Source organism: Alternaria ventricosa (assembly GCF_023758065.1).
Source record: "Alternaria ventricosa strain BMP 2768 chromosome Unknown scaffold_9, whole genome shotgun sequence".
NCBI classification, from domain to species: domain Eukaryota; kingdom Fungi; phylum Ascomycota; class Dothideomycetes; order Pleosporales; family Pleosporaceae; genus Alternaria; species Alternaria ventricosa.
In genome coordinates this window covers 1,198,237-1,222,519 of record NW_026055689.1, presented here as the reverse complement: position 1 = coordinate 1,222,519, position 24,283 = coordinate 1,198,237, and the positions used below count along the sequence as shown (strand labels likewise).

Below are 24,283 nucleotides of genomic sequence, written 5' to 3'. Positions count from 1 at the left end.
CTGCACTGGTTGCGGCTGGCTCAGACGTCAATGGGTACAACAGAAGAGGTACGTCATTTTCCCCATCGAGATCATCTAGCTAACATACCCCAGACGGTATGTAGCGAAATTCGAATTGAAGGCATCGTACTAAATGTTTCTAGGCAAGGAGTTTGCAGTCACGACACTTTCGACCAACACTCAATCACATGATTCGACTGCGCCGCAAGCTTCATCTCTTTCCCCCGTCACCAGTCTAGATTGGGTTCATGAGGTGCACCCCTGGGACACACCCACACCATTTTCCCTTGTTCCCCCAGAGATACCTACCTCTCCTCTGGCTCCGGGCTCTACGAATAGCAATAGTACCTTGCTTTCACCAATGACACCGGCAGTCGTCACATCTATTGCCTATGGACAATCGCCGCCATTCCCGAACATCACGTCAGTCGATAGCAACTCTCCGATACCTACTGGTGTGTGTACCGGATGTATCATTGCAGCGTATGGTCCCATTACCACGTCTTACAATCCTGGGGAGTTCTACAACCCATGGACCAGTATAGTGGTAACCGAGACAATTGTTACGGAGTATTCTACCTACTTGCACAACAATACTGTCGATACTGTCGTCACCGAGGAGCGGACTGTCAACCAGACAAAAACTCTTACCCTTGATGAGGGTCAAATAATTACACGTTCGACACCAACATTCACCATACAGCCAACGCCAGGTGTATTCTTCCACCTTGATGCAGGTCCAACCTACGTCATCTACAACCGGCTGTCTGGTGGAGTAGATAAATATCAAGAGGTATTCTTGCCTCAGTATAACATGACAGCAGCAGAATGCTCGTCAAACGTCGCACCTTTAACGAGTTGGGCCCCTGCAAGAACGGCATCCGCAGACTGGAGTTACTTCATCGCAACCTACACTGGAAAACCTCCTCCAAGCCCAGGAAGGGATGAGCCCGTGCCTCTACCTTCCAAACTAATTCAGTATCTGAAAAATGACACAGACATCCAGAGACAATTTCACGGCGCGGACATCGCTACGTGTAGTTACAGTAGACCGCCTGAATCGAATTTACGTCCACTGCCCTCGGGAATCGCCGCACCGGCTGCACCACCTCTATCATCGCTTCCCATCTTCCTGTCGCCCTTGACAGGCACGTATCTTGCGACCAGCTTTGAGTCCACCTCAGTTCACGTCACGGTCCGGGGATGTTTAAGATGTGAAGATACATCTGTAAAAGATGCCGTGGACCCTACGGTCTCAGCCAAAATTGCAGATGCTACTCCAACAAGCGACAACGAGGACGATACGCATAACGACAACTCTCCGTCACCCAGCCAACCTAATAAACCGGCTGAGAATGCGGCCAAGCCGACCCAGGGTGGTGGGAAGACTTCACCGAGCATCCCAGACGCGACCTCGACGAAGAGTGTGACGATTGGGGGAGTGGTTCTACCCGTCAACACTCCCAGACCGACCCAGACCAACCCCGATAGACCGAACAACGATCATCACGATCAGATTCCCCCAGTAATCATCATTGGCACCGTAACAATTACACAAGGGCAAACGAAGACCATCAACGGCGTGCCTGTGGTCGTACCTACAAATGGTGGAGGAACAAGGATCGTTGTAGATGGCAGCACGGTTGCTCTCAATCCGGCAACGACGCAAGGTTTACCTGTGCTCATTGTGGGTGGGGGGTCCGTTACACCAAACTCAAATGGAGAGTATGTCCTCGGATCCGAGACGTTGAAGCCGGGCGGCCCTCCAATCACTATCAACGGGAACACTGTCAGCATGGCTCCGGACGGCATTGCGATCGTCAATGGTGCCACACAAACTATCGCAAACCTTCCGGCGCTTATCGGAGCCCCCGCTTTGACGGTCGGTAGTCAACCCGTCCCAGCAACTGTTGTGGGAGGCTCAACAGTCTTCGTCGTGGGGCCTGGTCAGACGCTTAGTGCAGGAAGCACGCTTGTCGTCGATGGCACGACTTACAGCATGCCGGCAGAGGGTCATGGATCAACTCTTGTCATCAACGGACAGACATCGGTGTTGAACGCTGGACAATCAGCTATTACTCTCGATGGTGGAAGATCCGTTACTGCGCAAGTCGTCAGCGGCATGACAGCCTATGTTCTCGCTCCTGACCAAACACTCACACCTGGTGGCGTCCTCACGATCTCCGGGACAACATACTCCATGCCTACGGGTGCATCCGGTTCTGTCATTGTCGTCAACGGCGTCACATCCACTTTGGCTGCTGGTGCTGAGATCACAGCCGCACCAGCCTTGACCATCAATGGCGTGACGTATGCACACACTGTCCGAGACGGAACGACCGAATACGTTCTGAATGATGGAACGACGCTCGCCCCTGGGTCATCTATAGAAATCGACGGAACCACGTACTCCCTAGATGATCAAGGCACGGCCTTGATCATCAATGGCCGAACTAGCACCATACCCAAGCTACCCAAGAGCAACAGCGCCAGCACGACGCGTTCAGACTCCGCTTCTACAACCAGAAGTCGCGACGCTGGGGATTTGATTGCGAGTGGAATAGGCGAGACGAGCAAGGGAGTCGGACCATCCACACACACCGGCGGTTTGGACAAGTGGATTGAGAGTTTAGTTATTGGCGCGGCGGGATGGCTTACGCTGCTACTGTGAGGAGCTTGGCCGCTGCAGGACTTGGAAAAAATTGGGTGGTAACGATTTGATGCATTATCATATAGCGCGGCGCTTGGTACTTTTGGATGGGAAATAGGGATACATAACGACTTGGGAAAATATTGGGAGGACGACAGTCGGCATTTGGATGGACCTGGGACCTTTTTGGATAGATATTGGTATAATGCGTAATGCAATCAATCTATATACTTGGTAAATCAACTAGAAGACGTATGTAGCGGCAAATGCACGATGGTCCGCTGTTCCGCGCCGTTATGCTCAGGATGTCCTTCGAGCTCGTCCGAGACCTCCGCAACTCCAAAAAGGGTCTCCAGGATGGCGTACTAGCACATACAATCCGTGTGTGATACTAGACAATAGTAAAGACGCAAGTCTTGTCAAGTCAACCGTAACTGCCTCTAAGCTACTTCCCTCCCTTCTTGAACAACTCCCATGCCTCACCCAAGCCTTGCCTAGTCTCATCCTGCTTCGCTCGCTGCTCATCCCCAGTATCACCAACAGCAGCCACACTGCCATCGTATGCCTCGCCCGAGAACAGAACGCGCAAGTGCATCCAGACCGGAACAATCTTCGTCTCCGCACCCTTGACCTTCATCTTCTTGAACAGCTCTTTCGCCATCTCCCCGCATAGGCGCTGAACGTAGTCCGCCCACTTCTCCTCAGTACCATTCCTAGTCCAAGTCTTCCCGAAGCCTTTGCTAGTCGAGTCCATTTCCAGAACAAGAGTAAGGGAGACAAGACCGCGGTAGTAGTTCTTCATGACGTTGTACCCGCCGCTTAGCAACCAGTGTAAATCGTAGAAAGAACGGATCTTGATGTTGAGCTTGGTGACGAGACGCTGACATCCGGTGGGAAACAGCCTAACACTGTAGTCGGGCGGTGGGCAGAGCTCGTTCGTCGGTCTAACGATTTCGAACATGTTCTTGCCGTATAGAATGGCCTTGGCCTCGGCGAAGATCTCCTTGTTCGCGCGGAGGACGTTGATGTTTGTGCGGCCGACGAGCGAGAAGCGGGTTTTGTGGCCGTCGACGTGGAGGTGGACGAGTGCGTATGCAATACCAGGGAGGAACTCGCGGCGCTCGGCGTGGAGGAACGCTTTCTTCTCGTCGTGGAATACCGTGTGCTTCTGACGGACGCAGATCGGGCCAGGAACGACTAGGAGATACGTGTAGATGATGTTGCGAACGGAGATGGGGAGGTTCATGAAAGGGAACGGTTCCTTGTTCGACACGGGGCTATCGATTGCGAGAGCAAGGGAGGCGAACGGATCGTGTTTCTCGAGAGCTGTGGGTTTGGCAGTGTACGAGTCTGCTGGAACTGGAGAAGGGAGATCGAAGTTGCTAGCAGTTGAGGTGCTGCCTTCGTTGTCGCTATTCTCGCGGATCTCGGTGTCGAAGGTCTCCTCTGGCTCGTGGAAGAAGACGTCGGATGACTCTCCCTCGTTGAAGTTCTTTGCGCGTCCTGCCTTGTTGGAACTGGCGTCAAGGTACTCGACGTTGCTGAAACGAACGCGTTTAGCCATACCGCCGGTCGAAGGCGGTGTCATGAGATACGTTGGCGGAGGCGTCTGTGGTCGCTCGACTGGAGGTACCATGCTGAACGTGGATCGCGATGGGTATAAGGAGGATTGATATATGGTGGTTGATAGAGAAGTGAGGCAGGCAAGACGCAAATAGATGGGCTACAGGAGGATATGTGAAGGTGAGAGAGAGCTACAGCGGGAACTAGGCGGGGTGTCTCCACACTCATGGCGACGCAGAGTCCACAGTGTAAAAGCTAAGGTGAGGTGAAGGTGAACGGTGATGGACGGCCGCCGCTCTTTTCGTGGGCTCGACTAACACGTCGGTACAGGTACACATGGTAAACAGTGGGCGAACAGGAAGATGTGAGTGGGTACGGAATTGTTTTCTTGAGAATACAGATTTTGTGGTGATGAGTTGAGCTGATCGCTGGACTACACGACCGCAATAGCGAGCAATGTGGAGGGGTAGGGATGACTAGAAAAGGAGCCTCGCCTGTTGCGCATCCATTTGGCTTCGAAAGCCCGCATTTCAAAGTACCGCCATATAGTAGCTATCATAAATTACAGTGCGAATCTAGGTGCTTGCGGCTCTTCCAAGCTCCACCTGGGCAAGATATTGCTTGAAGGTGGGATGATATCCACGTTGACCTCAACACACCGGCCCTCGGAGTTGAGCGACACAACTCTGCAACAAAAGCGCCAAGTACCTATTCAAACAAAACAATGTAGGTCCCGAAGACTGGATGAAGATGTTCATGGGGTTGCGCTGGTTGGGTGACATTTCAGGTCCCGCGACCCAATCGGTGCTAGTCTCAGCGAGTGCCGAGCCGGGCTCAGAAACCTCATCGCAGCATCCTCAACTGCACCCGCGCTCCGAACGCAGCCCCATCCCGCAATCCATCTCCCCTCTACCCACCATGTCTGCCGCTCGTGCCTTCAGCACCGCTTTCCGGGCGGGTGCGCCCCGCGCCCCAATGGCCGCCCGCTACGCTGCCACCCGAAGCTACGCTGCCGCCGCCGCCCCGACTGGCTCTGCCAACAAGCCCCCGGTTGCCCTCTTTGGCGTCGACGGAACCTACGCGAGCGCTCTGGTACGATTCCCACGACTCCAATTGGCATACTCGCGATGATACGAGGATGGAAAACGGGCCAATGGCTGGGGAACAAGAGCTTGGCTAACAATTGTGGCAGTACACCGCGGCCTCCAAGACCAACGCCCTCGACCCCACCGCAAAGTCTCTCCAGGCTCTCCAGGGCGTTTTCCAGAAGGACGCCAAGCTTACCCAGATCCTCCACGCCCCCTCGCTCTCCGTCTCGGACAAGCAGCAGATTGTCCAGGAGCTCCAGAAGCACATTGGCGGCGCCGACAAGGACGGCATTGTCAAGAACTTCCTCAGCACACTCGCTGAGAACAACCGATTGGGCGTACTACAGGGTGTCGTAGAGAAGTTCGGTGTGCTCATGGGTGCGCACCGTGGTGAGGTCGAGCTGACCGTCACCAGCGCTGCGGTACGTTGATCCTGAGATGGGATGGGAGAACAGAGCCCAGGGATAAAAAAGGGAACTGCTGGAATTCAGAACTGACAACGTGCAGCCCCTTGACAACAAGACCATCAGCCGCCTCGAGAACGCCATCAAGAACTCGCAATACGTCGCCAACGGCCAGACCCTCAAGGTCGTCCCCAAGGTTAACCCCGAGATCCGCGGTGGACTCATCGTCGAGATCGCCGACCGCACCATCGACAAGTCCGTCGCCGCAAAGATGGCCAAGATGAACAAGCTCCTCAAGGATACTTTGTAAATATAGAGCGAGAGCGCATGGCGATGGATGTGAGGGGTAGGCATGTGTATTCTAGATGAGTCTTGGAAAAGAGCAATTAACTACCGTCTACCACCTGGCGACGCGCCATGACCGACTGATGACTTGAGCTTGGATTTGTTAAGAAATACATTGGAGCAGCTGATATTATACAGAAGACAGTAAACTATCGCCCTCGTGGCCCTCTAATATGTGTAGCAATGAGCGTGCTCTGTCAGCTCACCGGATACCGTTTCAACCTGTCCAGAACCGACGAATACCAGCTACAGACCGCGCTACAATACGCCATCACACTGGCACAGCCCCCACGTCGACCTAGAGAAAAAGTGAACACCCTGGGGTCTACATCGATGTTAACACACCCACTTTGCATGTACTCATCGTAATGTAGTCTGTAGACCTGTCCAGTTTTTCCCTTGTATGAGGTGACCTCCACCTACCATACGAAACCCCAAGACGCTCACTCAAACGCTGGCCTCTTCACACCTTGCTTTCTGAGTTGAAGTAACCAACTTTCTGAGTTGAAGTAATCAACTTTCTTCGAGTCGAAGTAATCAACTTTCTTCGAGTCGAAGAGTCCTGGAAAACGCACGCGTATGCTCGGTAGCACACACGGCTCATCTCCATTGGCCGCAGCCCACGCGGCAGCTTCGGGTGGCTGTGGTACCACCAAATTGTCGCTTGCCATTGGCATACCAGTTTCCACCATCCAGGGACATTGCGGCTGTTCAACAGCTCGGAAAACCCACCCTTGCTTAGTATACAAAGTTTTGGCCAGGAAGGCATAATACTTTTTTAGTAGCTCGGTGAGGCGTTCTAGGGTATGTACCTCTTCGGTGGTTTCCTTTCCGGGGACTTCGTAGTCGGGCTCGATCTGCGGGAAGTTAGCATCCTTCATCAGTTGCAACGTCAAATACTGTTTCTGAAGCGGTTGGATAATATACGCAAGGTCACGGTGTACTTACAATTGTCAGAGGGAATTTCATAAGCGAAATGGGCGTCGCTTCGATCTCGTGGATGTAGAGTGTTCGTTGGTAAGGTAACTCTAGTGTGGACGCTGACGTTGTAGTCGTATCTGGCGACATCGTAGCTGTGGTTGAAGACATTGCAGAGTGCTTGGTTGATCGTGAATGCGTGCGGTGAATGGTATGTTCTGGGAATGAAGAGAAAGTACGCAGAGTTCTTCATGGCTCATATATGATGTTCGCAGTGAATTCCTGTCTCGATTCTGGCCATACATGGTTGAGGTTATCTCAACTATGGTTCACCACCACAGCGCAGTGCAGCCACTTGGGAATACAGCGGCGAAGCACATCCAACCAAGGACCTCAGTAGGTGCACCATCCTATTTTCGAGTAATCGATCTAATTTGATTGGGTATAATATCGCACTGCTCGAAAACAACGAATAGCAAGAAAAGGGTATCAAACTGCACCAAAAAACAGCAACCTCTTCCTCAGGCTGGACACAGCCTTCTTCACCCGATTCTGCCTCCTCCACCTCCTCGCACCCAGTTTCACAGTGAAAGAACGCCCGTCGCCTCCATACACTACTTCAGTCTCTTCCCTTTTCAGCCAGTTTGCGTAGTCTTCGGAATCCGAAGAGTCTGGGGACTCTGAATGTTCGATCGCAAGACCGCCTGTGCATACTAGTTCCCCGTCGATGAAATGGGAGGATAACGGCGTCAGGTAGTCGTCTGTGAGGGGATTTGATGGGGATTTATCGTTTGAAGTGGATAGGTCTACTACACTGTCGTTTCGTGGTGGTGATGAAGAGGTTGTGGTAGGTATGTCGAATGCAGCATCCCCATAGTGTGTCTTGAGCAGGGTATCTAGCTCGCTTTGGGAGGAGATAAGAGTTTTGCTGCTGGTATCGTTGGTAGCCTAATTTTACTTATTAGTTGATCACTCTTTCATGTTGCGGTTGCTTAGGGTAGAAAGGAGTATACTTACAATGAGAATGGGGAAACGGAGACGAGGGTCATCGAAACCTGGTGCTAGAGTGGCGATATGCCAGGTCTTTGGGTTGTGCGATCGTTGCGCGGGCATATTCATAGTTGCTGATTTGAAGGTATACTGATTGAAGGTAAAGTTTGTTCGTTGCAGTCCAGCTAAGGGTATGAGTTTGAGATGGTGTAGAAGATGGGCACCAAAAAGAATATTTGAGAGATAGAAAGAAACCTTGGAACGCATGCCACATATTTACTGTACGTGTCTCTAACATGACTCCGTACTATCATATTGCTAACTGTAGTTCACTCATAGGCTCACGTGTAGGCAGACGAATGGAGGGACCATGGTTTTGGAGAGGAAAAGTGGATCAGCTCGTGACGTGTATCACGATGTCGCTAAGGAGTGGAAAATCAGGCGAACGGCGTCATGGGATTGCGCATGGGATCGCCATAGTCAGCATGGCAGAAATATGGACATAGCGATGAAACACTTTGGGTGGAATTATTTGAATTCGAATGTACGTGTGTGAAAACTGAAGCCTAACCTCCCTCCAATGACCAACCGACCAACTTAAGCCTGCCAAACATACTCCATGCCAACACAAGGCTCGACGCCCACCTTCTCGTCAACATCCATGACAGAGTCGCCATCCTCGTCATCCTCATCGCAGACAGTGCCCCCGGCAAAGCTGCCTACATCTTCCATGATGATTTCCGACCCCACATTCTCATCCTCATCCCCATCATCGATCCGCGAACAATCTTCACTTCCCTCACATCCACACATATCATCCCACTCCTTCTCCCACGGCCCCAACCCGTCAAAAATACTAACAGGGTTGACCAGTAACTTCTCCCGGGCTTCTTTGCCTGACCTGCCCCTCACTTCGCGGCGCAAGTTCGCTACATCACCCCAGCCGTAGACGATTGGGTTGACCTCGATACCCTCATCCATGACCGTGGTTCCGATCTAGTGAGTAGGCGTTAGCAAAGCTCGACCATAGTCTGGCGACTGGGAGGGCGACTTACGATTTGTGCGGGATAGGAGGCGATGTAGTCTTTATCGGGTTGCCATTTTACTAGTATGCCGATGATGTGGTATTGTGGTAGGACTTTTTCTTGTTGCCTTAGCTCGTCGGAGGAGGAGTCGTCGTCGGAGTCGAAAGGCGTCTCGGAGTCTGTATCGCACTCCGTGTCGGACGTAGCGTAAGAGAGGGCTGAGAAGACTCCCTGAGTCTTAGCCGATTTTGTTGTGAACTGTCTCGACATGATGTAGTAGATTAGGACTGATGTGATATTGTGTAGGAACTTGTGATGGGGATGTGTAGGCTTTTCAGGACAAAAGGTTCAAGACGGAGATATACTTTAGATAACTAGAGGCAAACCATGGGTCTATTTCTGACAATATGTCATTATTGCTCACGTATCGTAACGCGCCAACGAGAGCGAGAGTGTTTCTAAAGGTGGGGCGCGAAAGCTAGAGTCATAGGATGCGCAATCGACTTGGTTAAACTTCACTGCAGCTTGCAGTAATTTCTGCCATGGTTTACTTGCCAGCGACACAGACTCACCTCAACAGCCATGCCTAAGAAACCAGCGATGCAGATACCTCCAGAATCACTCACACTAGTCGCGCCCAGGCTGAACTCCCTATCCTCTTTCGGCACGTTATCCGTAATCTCGGCAAAGGTGCTGACATAGACCAGCCCGCCTAATAAGCCTTCCCAGAAAATGATTACACAAACGATGTAATAGCTCGGGATAAAATTGAACATGGCGTGCAGTGTGAGGATAATGAGATTGGCGACTTGAAGAAATGACGGGACGTAAAGGTGGTGTATGCGTATGAAGGGCGTGGAGGATCGCGAGATGAAGACACCGACCTGGTAGATGGCGCCATAGGTGCTATAGAAGGAGCGGTATTCGTCGAAAGGAGAGGATTCGAGAGGGAAGAGCAGAGTGGGTGCGACACCTTGGTTGATGGTATACTCGGCAATGTAGACAAGAAGGAGGGGCAGCATGCTGTGATGAATTAGTCTGGAGCGGATGAGGTTTAAGGATCGGGCTTACTATGGGAAGAACAGGCCTCGCGCGCGGTTGAGGTTTGCGCGAAAGCTGCTCAGCGCACTGTTAGCACCGGTGTTAGTGACAGAGGGGAAACTGCGCCCTGAAGCCGAGTGCATAGAGGAAGACAACAGGTCGTCTTGTTCCTGCGCCTGGCCTACGTCCTCTTCGTCGTCGTCCCCATGGTCATCGATGGCTTCGTAATCGCCTTGTTTCTGGATGCCAGCGCGCAGTGGGCCGAGCGGAAGGATGACGAAGAAACTCAGCACCATGATCAGCGGCAGGAAGGAGAAGACGAGTAGACTTGTACGAGGGGTGATGCCGAGCGTGTTGGTCGCAATGGCATAGGCTCCGGCACCGATCAAGCCGGCGCCTCCCGTGCCCGAGCCCCAGGAAGCCAGAGCAAAGTGGCCGTAGTAATGTGTCAGGCCAAGGAAGCTCAGTTCGCCAGCTCCACTGCTCAGACTGGCAAGCATCACTCCGCACATCTTGATGGCGATGGTCCCCGAGTCCTGCAGTGGAGGCGTGAGGGCGATGATGAGCATGCCGCATACGGAGAGACCGAAAAATATGAAGATGCGCACATTGTAGGGGATCTTGTGGATGAAGTACGGGGCGCACAATTTGGCCAGGAACGAGGGAATGACATCGGCGAGGAGCACGACGCCTTTGGGGACATTTGGGCCGACGAGGTCGAGGGCCGCGGAGAGGATGATTACGTAGAGGACGTTGTTGATGAGGCCTAGGCGTGTTAGTCGCGGTGGACCGGAAAGTGTTGGTGCCCCTCTTTGGGGGTTCAGGTGCATGCATACCGAACAACCAGAAGGCGGCGCACACGCGTGGGTCGGCGCCATGGAAGACAGCCTTGAGGCGCGCGCGGTAGACGGCCCAGGAAGACGCGGGAGAGCCAGGCATGGGGAGGAGCGGCATAGGATGCAGAAGTTGGTGTTGCTTCACATATCGCAGGCTGGAGGGTGAAAGCTACGGGCACGTGTCATGCGCCTCAGATGACGAGGGGCAGCTGCTGGCCGTGCCGGTGTTGATGGCTGGGCTGGACTCGGACATGGATGGGTGCACCTGCCGATCGGGCTTGGCGCGAGGCGGTCAACTGGAAGGAACGATTCAGGAACAGGCTGCATGGGAACGGGCGTCGCATGTTCCGACGAGCATGGGTATTTCTTTTTGTGCGCAGCGCGGGCAGTCTGGGCGGGGCTACGACGAACTATGGCCAGGGGCTCGCTGATATACGCATCATCATGCGCCAGAGGGCTTTGTGTCGAGCAAACGTCTTGTGGCCTTGTGGGCGTGGTGTAGGCGCTTTGTGGGCAGCAGCCCTATCACATCGTCAGTGCCTGCCCTCTAGTCGGGCTCTCGCTTTCGCTGCATGCGGGGCTGCGCTAGAAACCTACAGGGATCGTGACGCTTGGTCCCATTGCGCCTTCTCGTTTCCTCGCATGCTCGAGGCTTCTTTTCTTCTGCAATACTGCTGCTCGCTCTGGGCCGCACCCCTCCACACGACGACGACCATTGTACTCTCCATACTACGCTAGCGAGCGGGAGTGTATACTGCTATCCCGTACTTGCGACACTTTCATCCTCACCACCTCTCCGATGAGCCCAAGCCGACTATGGACCGCCCGCCGCCCTACCAACGACCACCAGATCGCCCTATGAACTACCACCCGCAGACGACGCAAGCCTACCCAGGCCACCCGCCCGCCTCACAACCACAATCGCAACAGCCACTCCACGCTCCGTATGCCGTCGACCCGTACTCGATGCCCCGGCGCGACCCATTCTTTCCTTCGGGACCACAACACGTTCGACGCAGTAGTCAAGGACTACCGGCTGGTAATAATGCGCCGCAAGGCCAGAATGAGGGACAAGGGCAGGGTGGCTGGTCAAATACAGGTACGGGCTACCATTTCCACAAATGTCTTGGAGAACACATCTGCGCAGTACGCACTGAGGACGGCGGGTCTGTGTAGCCTGGACATGGATGTGTACAATTTTTGTAGCTCTCACCAGTTCACAAAAGGTGCCCAAGCCATCCAGGCTGCATTTTGACCTGTATGTCTCAAGTCTGTGGCACCGCTCGCGTGGCTGTCTGGTGCTCGAGGAAGGCAAGAGACGGTAGTGGGAAGGCATTGCCTGCATGGATGGCTGCATGACACGTCAATTGCGAAAAAGCACTTCACCGCCTGTCGCCGTCATATCGACGCAGGCAAATGCAGGCAGTCTTTCCTTACTAGTGTCGCCATGCCATCCCGAGCCACACCAACATCTGCGTTGCTCAACGGTGCGCGCCATTTGTCGGTGGAGATGGCATGGGTCTGGCGAATTCTATGGCGCACTCCGCAGATGTGGCTCCTAGCTAATGCACGATCCGCGGGCCTCTAAACCTCTTTCGAAAAGTCGCGACTCGCCGTCCGAGCTTGTGCTGATCCATGTCTTTAGCGCGACCGATACACTACGAGACTCATCACTCCCAGTCGCACCCTCCACCGCAAATGTCCACTTCCAACAACCCGTCAGCCCCGGCGCCCTATAGCTTCGATGCTGCGCGCGCCTCGTCGCTGAACGCTGCCAGTTCGCCGAACCCCTATGGTACAGCCCCGCTCCCAAAAGCAATGGTCAAGCTTTGTCCCAAACTAACTCTCCTCCAGGCCCGTCTCACGAACCTCCACCTCCACCATCCTTCGCGCGGCCCCAAATGCCTCCTCCATCCTCCCCCACACAGCAGCATCTCCATGCATCCCAGTCGCAGCGTCCACAATACACCTCCAACTTTGGCGCCAACAGAGAGCTTCCTGGTCTAGGTCAGGCGTTGCGCCCGGGAAGCAGCATGTCCATCTCATCTCTTATCGGCGGCGGCGGTGACACAGGTGCACTCAACCAAACAGCGCAATCTCAGCCTTCGCCTCCCACCAACGCCCCAGTACCCAACGGCCACAGCATGCAGCCACCTTCGCCTCGACGTGGCCTGCCCGCTGGTTCACGATCGGATTTCCCTCTGTTTCGCCGTCAACCCACCCCAGAACGCAACATGTACGGCAGCAATACCTCGCGACCATCTGAAGGTCATGCCTTCTCGGCCGGCTCACCGAGACAGTCCTACAGCAACCATGGCTCGCCTGATCCGGGCCGCCAGTCGCTGCCACCAACGACACAACCCTACAAGCCCATGAACTTCGCCGGCCACCGCCCCTATGCGCAAGATACAGCTCGACAGCCTGCCGGGAATGTCCCACCCCGACCGAATAGCCAACCGATGGGCCCTCTGGCAAACACCGAACAAGAGGGCAGATCTTCGTACGACGGATTTCCAGGCCGGCGCAACGCTTATGGGCCAAACGAGGAGCGGCGACGCACACTGGGGGAGTCGCATCACGCAAGGCCCAATGCTGCAGAACTCTTAGCAGGCACAAACCACAATGCTTCTGAGAGGGATCGGCCCGTGACTGTTCACCCTGTGTCGCAGTCTGGCTTCAGTCCACCTCAGGCGCAGCGCAACATCTCTGGCTCATCCGAACCTCCACGCAGTGTGTGGCGGCAATCAGCGCCCACTGGTACTGTCCATGAACCTCCTCACGACAGTCGCGCAGAGGAACCTCCGCCGATGCATCGCACCTATGGCCCGTACCCCCCATCCATGCTGGGCGCTCCCCGATACGGCGCCCAAAGTTCAGAGGATATGTTGCGACGCAGTGTAGACCAGTTGGGCCATCGCGTAGTCGAGCAGTACCACGCTCCTCCCACCTCCGACCCCAACTCCCTAGACCGACAGAGGACCGAGCCACTCGCACGCTCTCTATCCTCCAGCGGAAGATCGCTCTACGATCAGCCTTCCAGGATGGGTGAGGCTATGCAACACTCGAAATCGCACATTGGCTTTGGTTTGGAGGCGAGCAGACGAACGGGCAGAGCGTCTCCGCTTCCACAGGCTGTTCAAGGTGCCTCGGCGCAGCCCTTGTCCGTTGGCAAAGATCCTGGAATCAAGAGCGAATTCGGGCGCATGTTCTCCGGTCTCGGCAGCGGGCTGGGATCGACGACCCCATCGCGGGGAAGTCCCATGCCACAGAACGGCCAGGGCTCATTCGAATCGGACAACGGCGAAATGATGAGAAGAATTGGGTCACAGCAAGGAAGGAAGCCGAAGCGAGTCAAGGATGAGGAGGGGATCTTCGACATCGAGAATGCCGATGGTAGAGGAACACCCGGTGCGCGTGGGACCAAACGGAACAAGCACCATCATCATCAGTGAGTTCCCTCATTGCCATACAAGATGCGTACTAACAGCATAGTCACCACCATCACCACCACCACCAACACAAGCCTGACGAAGACACGTCGATCCAGCCAACCTCAACTACCATTAACGGGCGACACCCCAGTCTACCACAAGCTGGCCCAGGCCAATCAGTTCATCACCACCACCACATTGGAGGAAACCCTCATCACCATCATCACCACCACCACGCCCCTCGACCTAACCTTCAGCCGTTGCAGCAAGTAACAAAGATCCTGAACAAGGTCCATGATGTACAGCCTGTTCTTGACGACGCTGCGAAACGCCCTCGCAAACATCTTGGATCACAGCTGTACGATGCAAAGACAGAGCTGCCCAAGCCCAACTCATCGCTAGATGACCAGTTCGGATACGCCTCGAAACCTCAACGGCTGCCTCGTTTCGACGTCAATCCCATCAATTGCACCTTTACTATCAGAGTGCCGCGTTACTACCTGAAGCCACGACAACGCCAGCACGTCGTGTTAGAGAGGCATCTTTGGGGTGCGCGCGTGTATCGGGACGATTCAGATCCTATTGCTGCTGCGATCCACTCTGGATGGATCCGTGGTGAATGGGATGAGACTGTCGACGTCACTATGCTCGACCCACGCATCACTGCGCCCAACGACCCAGCCGATGCTGCCGACGTTTTAACAAAGGTGCCAGCGGCCCCTGTGACACCACCCGCCGATATGGACTTGCAGATTGAGATTCTCATCTTGCCGCAACTTCAGGAGTACACCGGTTCGGTCGAATATGGCATCTCGAGCAGGAAGAGCAAGGCTCACGAGGGTCTCAGCTTCATGATCAATAAGATTCGATGGGTTGAAGAAGGCATCGGCAGCCGAGGACAGGAACGAACAGCGGCAGCATTGAAGCGGCGATTGGATGCCAGCGCGACTCTGCTTGCTTTGCAAAGGGGTATCGACAACACCCACAGGGTCAATGGCATGACCAAACTGCATGCTTGAGATTTAGTTGGATGGATCAAGGTCCATGACATATAACGGCCGTCTGGAGAGCGATTTAGCATGGCATTTGTAGCGCAGGATGATTTTAGCATTGCTAGATACCCGCATCTTTTATAGCTTGACTCTGGCGTAGGATTGCACATAGCGTCGGCGAATTCTGGGAAACGATGTAATGAGGTGTTGCACACGACATGAAGAAAACTTTTACTTTTCGCATTATCTATCTGTGTCGATGAGTGCTTTTCCAACGGTACGCCTATGGCTGCAATGCGTTGTTATCAGGTCAGCCACACGTGGGGAGAGTGGTAACCAATCCCGCGGCGATCACACACCGCAGTACCAGAGCGATAGCGGCCTGGACGTACCCCGGGCTTGCGTGTACGCACCTTAAGCAAGAGCAGTCTATCCCATTTGCGTGGTGTGCATTTGATCCTTCAACCTCCAACGCCCAAGCGACAGATCGCGAGGTACACGATACAGTACATTGGCAGCCCACTGCCCCGCCACGACGAAAGCTTACGTGACGCCCTCATCACAACGCGTACAAGGACTGATGTCAACGATGCATCACCGGACTTACTCCATATCGACTGTAAGTAGTCTTTTTTCCTTGCTAGGATCTCCAGGATGCACCATTGTTTTTTGCCGATTTACGACGACTGGCGCGCGACTACGACAATGTAAAGAAATTTCGCTCCCATCCATCACGTCTTTCCGGCAATCGGCGGCTTTAGGCAGGCATGTTTCTGGACCCCCTAGCTATGCTGCTGGAGCCATTGTCGTCATACCGCAGAAGCAGGCGGCATCATGGCACACGATCCGGAGAGCTCGCAGCAGCATGGCAACGGCTGAGCGTCTTGGAGCTGTCCTGATGGTGCCCATTGCTGTGGGCAAGCACCAAGGAATGCGCATGGGCAGGCGCCAACGACGACCGTTGTTTGCGCTGTCACGACTGCCGGACATGTGGACACATTGGACTGCAGCCACACGTGCTATCGAATGAGAATCACCCGTTACATCTGCTCCACTGCGCCCGCTAGCCTGGAGCCGCAATCCGAACGCTTATTGCTCTGGCTTGTGAAAAGAAGGACGCCGTACCGAATGCGGGGGAATCATCGTCAATCAATCCATCTCCTCTCGCTTCTTGACTGCCGGGCCGACCTTACGACCCTGCAACACGACACTCGACGTCCATACACTTATTGCTTCACCTAACAGACGCTTCAGCCGTGCGACTCCACAGCCTTCTGTTGACCGCCTAGCATCTGCCCTTGCTGCATCGTTGATTAAAAGCCGCATTCTCGCTGCATCTCGGAATACCTTCGGCTAGATTTCCGATCCATATAACTTTTACTTCGCTTCGCCAGTCGCATCGTCACTGGATTTCAGGGAGCTGGACTTGCCGCTACAATGACCGACTCCAATGCCGACTCCAATGGATTCTATGCGCCCAATATGCGCGCGGTGCCCGCTGGCGACTTTGTAAGACCAAGCAGAAAGACTAACGGTGCTGGTGTACAGGCCGAAGACACGCGGATATGCGTCGTCATGGTAGGCTTGCCCGCGCGGGGCAAGAGTTTGATTGCACAAAAAGGTACGTTTCCCCTGCATGGTCTGGTTTAACCACTAATGAGTTGCAATGCAGTGGTTCGCTACCTCCATTGGTTATCGATCAAATCCAAGACGTTCAACGTTGGCCAGTATCGTCGTACTGCGACCCCTAACCCCTCCGCCGAGTTCTTCGATACCTCCAATCCAGAAGGAGAGCGCCTCCGGAAAGCAGCCGCCGAAGCAGCTGTTAATGACATGTGCAAATGGTTTTCTGAGGGCAGGGGCTTGATCGCGATACTAGACGCCACAAACTCTACCAAGAGCCGACGCAGGTGGATACAGGAGCGATGCGCTGCCGAGAACATCGAGACACTATTCGTTGAGTCAAAGTGCGACGACGAAGACCTCATCATGAGCAACATATTGGAAGTAAAGACGACGTCTCCAGACTATGTCGGTCAAGACCCCGAGGAAGCTGCAGCGGATTTCCGCAACCGTATCCGGAACTACGAGAAGGTGTACCAGACCATAGACGAGGACGAGCGCGATCTTACATACGTCAAGCTCATCGACGTGGGCAAGCAAGTCATCATTAACCAGATCCAGGACTACCTCCAGAGTAGGGTCGTCTACTACTTGATGAATCTCCACATCAAGCCGCGCTCGATCTGGTTATCACGAGTAAGTATATGTTGCCAACCCGTGCTATGAAAACTAATCGTGGCAGCACGGTGAATCCGAGTACAACCTCACGGGTCAAATTGGAGGAGACGCAAACCTGTCAGAGCGAGGAGATGCTTACGCGCATGCGCTACCCGGTCTGGTTGCAAAATCGGTCGGCGACGGTCGCAAACTCACTGTCTGGACCTCAACCTTGAAGCGAACGATCCAAACCGCACGATTCCTCACATTCGAGAAGTTGGAATGGAAAGCGCTCGACGAACTCGACTCCGGCGTCTGCGACGGTCTCACATACGCTCAAATCGAACAGAAGTTCCCCGAAGACTTCAAGCAACGCGACGAGGACAAATACAACTACCGTTACTTGGGTGGAGAGTCATATCGCGATGTTGTCATTCGTTTGGAGCCCATTATCATGGAGTTGGAGCGGAGTGAGAACATCTTGATCGTTACGCACCAGGCCATCCTGAGGTGTATCTACGCATACTTCATGAACGTACCACAAGAGCAGAGCCCGTGGATGGAGGTCCCGCTACACACGTTGATAAAATTGACGCCCAAGGCGTACTCAACACAGGAAGAGAGACTGAAAGCCGACATACCGGCAGTCAGCACCTGGCGAGGTAAGGGCAGCAAGGCTGAGCATCAGCAGGCAAATGGCGGCACATAGCCTAACTCCTATCCAGCTCCCGGGGAAATCTGCGGCGCGCCTGCTCCCCTGGGAGCGGATGTTGGAAGAATCGTAACGAATTAGGCCAGTGCAAGTCTGGCTCGGCACTATAGACGGACAAAGAAGGTTACCAGGGATTTGCGCTTCGATCAAGTCGGACTTGATCTCTCGGCGCGTGTTAAGCATTGGGCATAGATTGGCATTTCAGCGTTTTGGTCAGATCACTAGACGGCAATATCCAAGGTCGACGGTCAAGATGGGAAGGAGTCGACGTCTCTAAGCATAGCAGTAGCTACTAGATATCAATGTCAAAAACCATTCGATATCAGATCGGTTCTCTATTTACCAAAATGCTCCGGGTTTACGAAAAGCTGCGACGCAGCAGCACACGAAGCACTAACAAACAAGCACGTACTACCAGTCTTGGGAAGCATGATGGTAGTGCCTCGTCGCTGCCACCTTCCCATCTCAGCCTCCCCCGCGGACATTGACCATCATCGCGACCCCACCCAAACCCCAAGCTCCTTCAACACCGCGCATACACAGCAACCCAACAACCTACTTCTCCCGCGAACGTCTCCATCGAACGTCGGAGCTCTTGCCTCAGCCCCAGCGATGCGATCATGACATGGCCACCCCCCAACCCCGGCGGCGTAAACCTCCAATTCATCGCCGAAGCGCAACAAATCATAAACAGCCACAACCAGCACCACGCGCACCAGCCCTCGTTCACCCACGCTACCGGCGGCCACGCACCCATCACCAACGACGAAATCGAATCAGAAGCCGCCTTCAACGCCCAGTTCACTGGACCCCCTACCATATTAGACTACGATACACTCAACGGTATTGGTTCCAGCAGCGGTGGACACGGCGCGCACCGCTTACATGGGCAAGCGCCACAAACAGGAGGGAGTAGTGCTGGTAAAGGGGAAGCTCCACCCAGTAAAACCACGCTAGAAACACGAAAGAGTCTGCAGGCGCGGGGCAAGAATTGGAATTCTTTCTCTAATGAGGCGCAGGGAAGGGCGTGGGAGGAGAGGCAGAAGAGGGATGAGGCGGTTAGTATATTGGAGAGCGAGGAGATGCTCATGTGGATTGCGGGGGTGAGGAATGAGGTATGTCCTGCGAATGATCACACAAGTTGGAGAGGAGATTGGTTGCTAATTCGTGGGTGGATGCAGAGTGCACCGCAAACGCGCGCGTTTTACCGTAACATCGTCCTCGGTCTCGAACAACCGCCTGCGGATTGGAATGATGAGTGGGAGGTACAAGGGACTGGAAGTGGAGCCGCAGAAGGGCAGGGTTTGGCTGGCAGTGGGAGTCCGGCGAGGAGTGGAAAGGGTAAGGAGAGGGATATTGCGAAGATGAGGAAGAGAGTTAGTTCAGGACAAGGACCTACTTGAACGGAAGGTTGTGAGTCGATGATAAGGTTCTTTGGCGTTACTTTGGATTCAAGGCGGATCGCGTTATACCCCAATTTTTTGTTTTGTTCGTATGAGGGACATTTGCAGTGGCAAGACGTACAACATTACTATTTTGCGTTGCGTAACTATTGCTTGCTTCCATCTTATTCTCATTTGTGTTCCAAGATCATACATGGCCTTCGCCAAACGCCGTGTCTTTCTTAGGTGCTGCAGCCCAAGCCTTTGCTAGCCCAGGCCTGACCGAACCCAAAGAACGATCGATACCTTATCACCAAAGGTCGCGGAAAATGCCAATGTCAAAGCCCATCTGTTGCCCCCGAACTTTCAACCACATCTCTGGACGATGTCTGCCAAACCGAAAATCGTACATCTCACATACCCTCCTCCATACCGACATTCCTCCACCAAGGCTTACCATCCTCGCCACTAGCCTTATCAGCAAACATATCTGCTGCATCGCCCACCTGTCTCCTCTCACTAATCTCTCTGCTGACCTGACCCGACAGCTTCAGCTTCATTGCCTTGCTCGCCAGGAAAGGGTTGTATTTTCGCGAACCGTTACCTTGCGCCATTCCTCGGGATGACCGGATGAGTTCGCTCGACGTCCATCCGCCCCTCATGACGGGTAATTGCTATTGCAGAGGTTCTGAGGAGGAGGAGAGGCGGTTGAGGTGGAGGTAGACATCTGTGCCGTATCTATAACCAATTTTGTTAGTGACGAGACTATCCTCGGGTGTGAGTGGGGAGCCTTACCCTTCCATGGAAATTAACTTCAAATCTCCTCCAAAGTAGCGCGCGTATAACCTTGAGATGGGTAATCCGTAGCCGAATCCAGCCATGGGTGCTTTGAAATCACTCTTGTTGAAGTCAGGGTCCAGGCTCGGTGTTTGGTCGACGGTCGTGTACATGTATGTCCATACGAGCGGTATCGATGATCGCGGGATACCGCCTCCTTCGTCTGAGATCTTGATTGTGATGTCCTCCTTGCCCTCTGCAACGATGACCTTGGTTACAGGGAACTCTTGTTTGTCCTGTCCATGTCTTTCCACCACAGCACGCAGCGAGTTCTTGAGAGTCTCGAAGAGCATATGCGACAAATGTCCTGGCACGTACATGAAGCTGATATCCGGGTTGCATACGAGCTGGACCTTCGGTGCATCAAATAGTCCGTAGTGGTCCTCACAGACGAAGCGCGCATTCTCAATAGCCTCCTGGGCCAGCTCTTGGACATTGGTCTTTGTGCAGATTATACCGACGTAGTTGGGATCGTTTCGCGAGCGTTGGTCTGTGAGGGCGATGTGCTGGCCGATGAGCATACGGATACCGATACGCGACATGTAAAAACGGTCAAGGAAGGCTTGGATGTTGTGGTCGATCTGCATCCTTTGCCTCTTGCGCTTCCACTCGAGGATGCCCTGTGCGACCGTCGTAACGACGCTGTCGTGCCGCCTCTTGATCTTCTCCAATGTGTCTGCGAACTTTGTGTTGTATGCGCCCAGCTCTGGCGGCCATTCCTGTCCATCGTCTGCCGCGGCATAGTATCTCCGGCTTGCGCCTTTGACTTCTTTCGTGATTGTGCCGCCGTTCCCGTTGCCATTGCCGTTACCGTTACCGTTCGTCGTCGGCGCGGACCGGTATTGTCCCGTTTTGATGCTGGGATTCTGCGTTGGCTTGCTCATGAGGTTCTTGTCGCCGGCTTTCTTCGCTGGTTTGAGGAGTCGCTCTTTGACCTCGCTCGAGAGGGTCGGCCGGGGCAGTTCGACGAGTTCCTGTCAGATGAGTCAACGCGCTCCAGCGAGAACCTTAGCAATACACACTTCGAATGACTGCGCATACCAGTCGCGCACTCTTTGGATCGATGGCATCTCATTGAGGCCATCTGGGAGTTCGTTGAGCTCTTCCACTCGGTGGGCTAACCGTATGGGCAGTTCTTCAGAAAGGAATTGTGACGCGCGGAAGAGGGTTCCCGTAGATGGCTTCTCTCCAAATTGCACCATTTGCCGTAAAGAGACACCTGGTGGTATGTCAGACGAATACTGTAAGTGAACATGCGTGCTGCATACCGGTTGCTGGAAAGTTGCTGTAGTGCTATCCAAATGTTAGCTACAACCGCGACTGTGCGACAGGCTCGCCCACCTTGATGGTGTCCATCAGCCTCTCGCTCCGTTTCCACGACATGATGCCAATTGTACAGGCCGAAACGGCCTTTGTCGCTGCGTATTCGCCAAAGTGGTGCTGGTGATGGTGGTGTTCACTGTCGAGCTACCCGAAGCACAGTTCCCGCCCCACTATGACGCTAATTGGTCTCGCTGCTACAGGCCGAGGTAACGGCGCGTCTGGATGCTAGGAAGCGGTTCAAGAAAGAGAAGAGTGAAGTGGAAGAGAGACGCATGTGCTCGTGTGCCCTATGACACAGACTAGATGGCTGATGTACACGGAGTCTTCCGGCGATGACACCACTGCGACGAGCACCTGCACTTCCCCCACACTTGACCTGCTTTCACGTGGAGAAGATGTGGAAAAGGCGCCACGAAGCCTCACGCTTTGACTGCTGGCATCCCGCAGCTGACGAGACACCATGTGTCTACTTTTTTGATTCTCTATTGCTTTTACTACCCACGCTGTCTAGCGAAACGAGTTGTTGCCATTGCAAGTCTTCCGCAAGCATCCATAAGCTCCAGCCACACGATCCTCGGTTAGCTGTCGGAGAAAGCACCGGTAGAGCGCATGTTCCTGGCTGCATGTTCCTCAGGTCCGAGGATGCAAGGTGCTCGCTGCTCGCGTGAGTCGCTCCCTAGAGGCTAGCACTAGACTATTCTTCTAGTCTGTACATTTTGTGGAAATGCCGCTCAACGTGTCAGAAAATTTGCGATGTATGCAATTGGCTCATCACCAGTTGGATGTTTGTAGTCTGAGATAAGAAACCGGTGCTTTGACCAATTCTGCCGTCTTTGAAAGTCAGTCGAGTGGAATCACTGGAGATTGCACGATGTTGGCGACTTGTTCACGGAAAATGATGAGCACATTGAATGATCGGTAGAGGAGATTTGGTATTCCGAAGTGCAACTACGTCCAAACAGGCTCTATGCCGCACCAAAGTCGAAAAGCGCCTTGAAATGATACACCTAACATAATCTACATGAAGGGGTATTGCGGTCTAACTGCGCTCACCGCCTCCGTCGTTCGTCTATCATCGATGATGGTACAATCCAAACAGTTTTTGGGTCGAAAAGGTATTATAGAAAGGTCATGGCGTGTCGATAGGATGGTATAAACGTTCGAGAGATGATACGCTTATTTGGTCTCGTTCTGGAGGAAGGTGATCAAGTCGTTGCGGTCCTTGGGCTTCTTGAGACCACCGAAAGCCATCTTGGTTCCGGGAATGTACTTCTTGGGGTTCTCGAGGTACTCGAACTGTGCTTCGTTAGCATGCATGCCCACCGAGTAAGCGTCTTCTTGTGGTATAACATACGAGAGTCTCGTTGCCCCACTCGACACCCTTCTGCTTGTTGGCGTCGGTGTATGAGAAACCCTCAACCTGACCGGACTTGCGGCCGAAGAGACCGTGTAGGTTGGGGCCGATCTTGTTGCCCTCGCCCTCCTTCAGGGTGTGGCACTGAGCGCAGCGGGTCTGGAGGTTCGTTAGACTACGTTCGGGAGGCGTGTTCGATGGCGCTAATGCCGGCTCGGTGTGTTCGTACCTTGAAGAGGTTGGCACCCTTCTTAGCATCGCCTGTGGAAAGCGTTAGTTATATGTGGTGACAAATTTCTTTGCCCAGCCAAACAATCCGCCACCGTCCGCCCTTCGTCGCAAAGCTGCCACCTTGCGCTCACCGCTTCATGAGTTGTCAATTATTCGGACGGTACACCGGGAATAATTGAGTCCTCATAGGAGTCGGATATTGGTATGCGCGCAGACCCAATGGGTAGCAGACGATGGTCGACAAAGTGACAGACGGCCGATGACGTCTAACCGGTGTCAAGAAAACGTACCCTGCTCGAAACCCATTTTGAAGATGTGGTGGTGGTTGGGGTAAGATTGAGTGTTGGTGGAGGTGGAGTGGTGAAAGTTAATGTAACTTTAGTCGTGACTGCGAGGTTGTGAGAGGAAAGATGGCCAAGTAGGAGTTGAGAGGCTTGAGAGAGTTTTAAGAATCTTGCCGTTAGCCGCGACGAAATGACGGGCCCAGGGCCCTGACGCGAGCACGGGTCACGGGACTAGCCAATCAGGCGACAGGTATAACTCAGTAGCAAAAAGTGCTCGGGTGGAACCGGTCCGGGATGGCAAACAGGAATCGCGATCAAATGGCGGTGCACTCGCCGCATCAGGCCTCTGTTCCTCAGCCAACTTGCCGTCGCTACTCGGAGTACTTTCACGCCACGCCGTCAATTGCGATTCACACTATCTCGCAACTTACTCGGCAATCTCGCATCAAGCTTGTGGGATGATGCCGTCACCAAGTGCTGCGCTGGCTGCTGCGAGTCTTTTTAGCACTTGTACTGCCGTCAATCATCGTGATGAATTTCGCTCTTCTTTCCTCCGGTGGTAGAATAAGCAGCGTCTGGCCTATTTCGTTGCCCTGCAGGACGCTTCTTCCCTGCTTTCCCTGGCCCGAATTCGATATGTGAAGCCTGTACAAGGGT

At 53.8% G+C, this 24,283-nt stretch overlaps 9 protein-coding genes across 9 annotated transcripts; 5 read left to right on the top strand and 4 right to left on the bottom strand.

Annotated features, from left to right (window-relative positions):
* Positions 1-30: 30 nt before the first annotated feature.
* Positions 31-2,671, top strand: J4E93_006066 (uncharacterized protein; the record flags this gene model as incomplete). Its single annotated transcript, XM_049343984.1, has 2 exons — positions 31-34; positions 144-2,671. The coding sequence occupies 2 exons, from the start codon at positions 31-33 to the stop codon at positions 2,669-2,671; spliced, it is 2,532 nt and encodes an 843-aa protein (XP_049199217.1).
* A 424-nt stretch (positions 2,672-3,095) lies between these two features.
* On the bottom strand, positions 3,096-4,286 carry J4E93_006065 (uncharacterized protein; the record flags this gene model as incomplete). Its single annotated transcript, XM_049343983.1, has 1 exon — positions 3,096-4,286. One exon carries the CDS (start codon positions 4,284-4,286, stop codon positions 3,096-3,098), a length of 1,191 nt encoding a protein of 396 aa, XP_049199216.1.
* An 845-nt stretch (positions 4,287-5,131) lies between these two features.
* On the top strand, positions 5,132-6,015 carry ATP5 (ATP synthase F0 subcomplex subunit OSCP atp5; the record flags this gene model as incomplete). Its single annotated transcript, XM_049343982.1, has 3 exons — positions 5,132-5,305; positions 5,406-5,723; positions 5,809-6,015. The coding sequence occupies 3 exons, from the start codon at positions 5,132-5,134 to the stop codon at positions 6,013-6,015; spliced, it is 699 nt and encodes a 232-aa protein (XP_049199215.1).
* Positions 6,016-10,053: 4,038 nt separating this feature from the next.
* J4E93_006063 (uncharacterized protein) lies at positions 10,054-10,963 on the bottom strand (the record flags this gene model as incomplete). Its single annotated transcript, XM_049343981.1, has 2 exons — positions 10,054-10,790; positions 10,861-10,963. The coding sequence occupies 2 exons, from the start codon at positions 10,961-10,963 to the stop codon at positions 10,054-10,056; spliced, it is 840 nt and encodes a 279-aa protein (XP_049199214.1).
* Positions 10,964-12,893: 1,930 nt separating this feature from the next.
* Positions 12,894-15,310, top strand: J4E93_006062 (uncharacterized protein; the record flags this gene model as incomplete). Its single annotated transcript, XM_049343980.1, has 2 exons — positions 12,894-14,274; positions 14,562-15,310. The coding sequence occupies 2 exons, from the start codon at positions 12,894-12,896 to the stop codon at positions 15,308-15,310; spliced, it is 2,130 nt and encodes a 709-aa protein (XP_049199213.1).
* A 1,410-nt stretch (positions 15,311-16,720) lies between these two features.
* On the top strand, positions 16,721-18,212 carry J4E93_006061 (uncharacterized protein; the record flags this gene model as incomplete). Its single annotated transcript, XM_049343979.1, has 3 exons — positions 16,721-16,904; positions 16,956-17,542; positions 17,589-18,212. 3 exons carry the CDS (start codon positions 16,721-16,723, stop codon positions 18,210-18,212), a joined length of 1,395 nt encoding a protein of 464 aa, XP_049199212.1.
* Positions 18,213-18,835: 623 nt separating this feature from the next.
* J4E93_006060 (uncharacterized protein) lies at positions 18,836-19,618 on the top strand (the record flags this gene model as incomplete). Its single annotated transcript, XM_049343978.1, has 1 exon — positions 18,836-19,618. The coding sequence occupies one exon, from the start codon at positions 18,836-18,838 to the stop codon at positions 19,616-19,618; it is 783 nt and encodes a 260-aa protein (XP_049199211.1).
* Positions 19,619-20,388: 770 nt separating this feature from the next.
* On the bottom strand, positions 20,389-21,817 carry J4E93_006059 (uncharacterized protein; the record flags this gene model as incomplete). Its single annotated transcript, XM_049343977.1, has 3 exons — positions 20,389-21,408; positions 21,457-21,675; positions 21,776-21,817. The coding sequence occupies 3 exons, from the start codon at positions 21,815-21,817 to the stop codon at positions 20,389-20,391; spliced, it is 1,281 nt and encodes a 426-aa protein (XP_049199210.1).
* Positions 21,818-22,933: 1,116 nt separating this feature from the next.
* On the bottom strand, positions 22,934-23,648 carry J4E93_006058 (uncharacterized protein; the record flags this gene model as incomplete). Its single annotated transcript, XM_049343976.1, has 4 exons — positions 22,934-23,053; positions 23,112-23,270; positions 23,341-23,372; positions 23,633-23,648. 4 exons carry the CDS (start codon positions 23,646-23,648, stop codon positions 22,934-22,936), a joined length of 327 nt encoding a protein of 108 aa, XP_049199209.1.
* Positions 23,649-24,283: the final 635 nt, after the last annotated feature.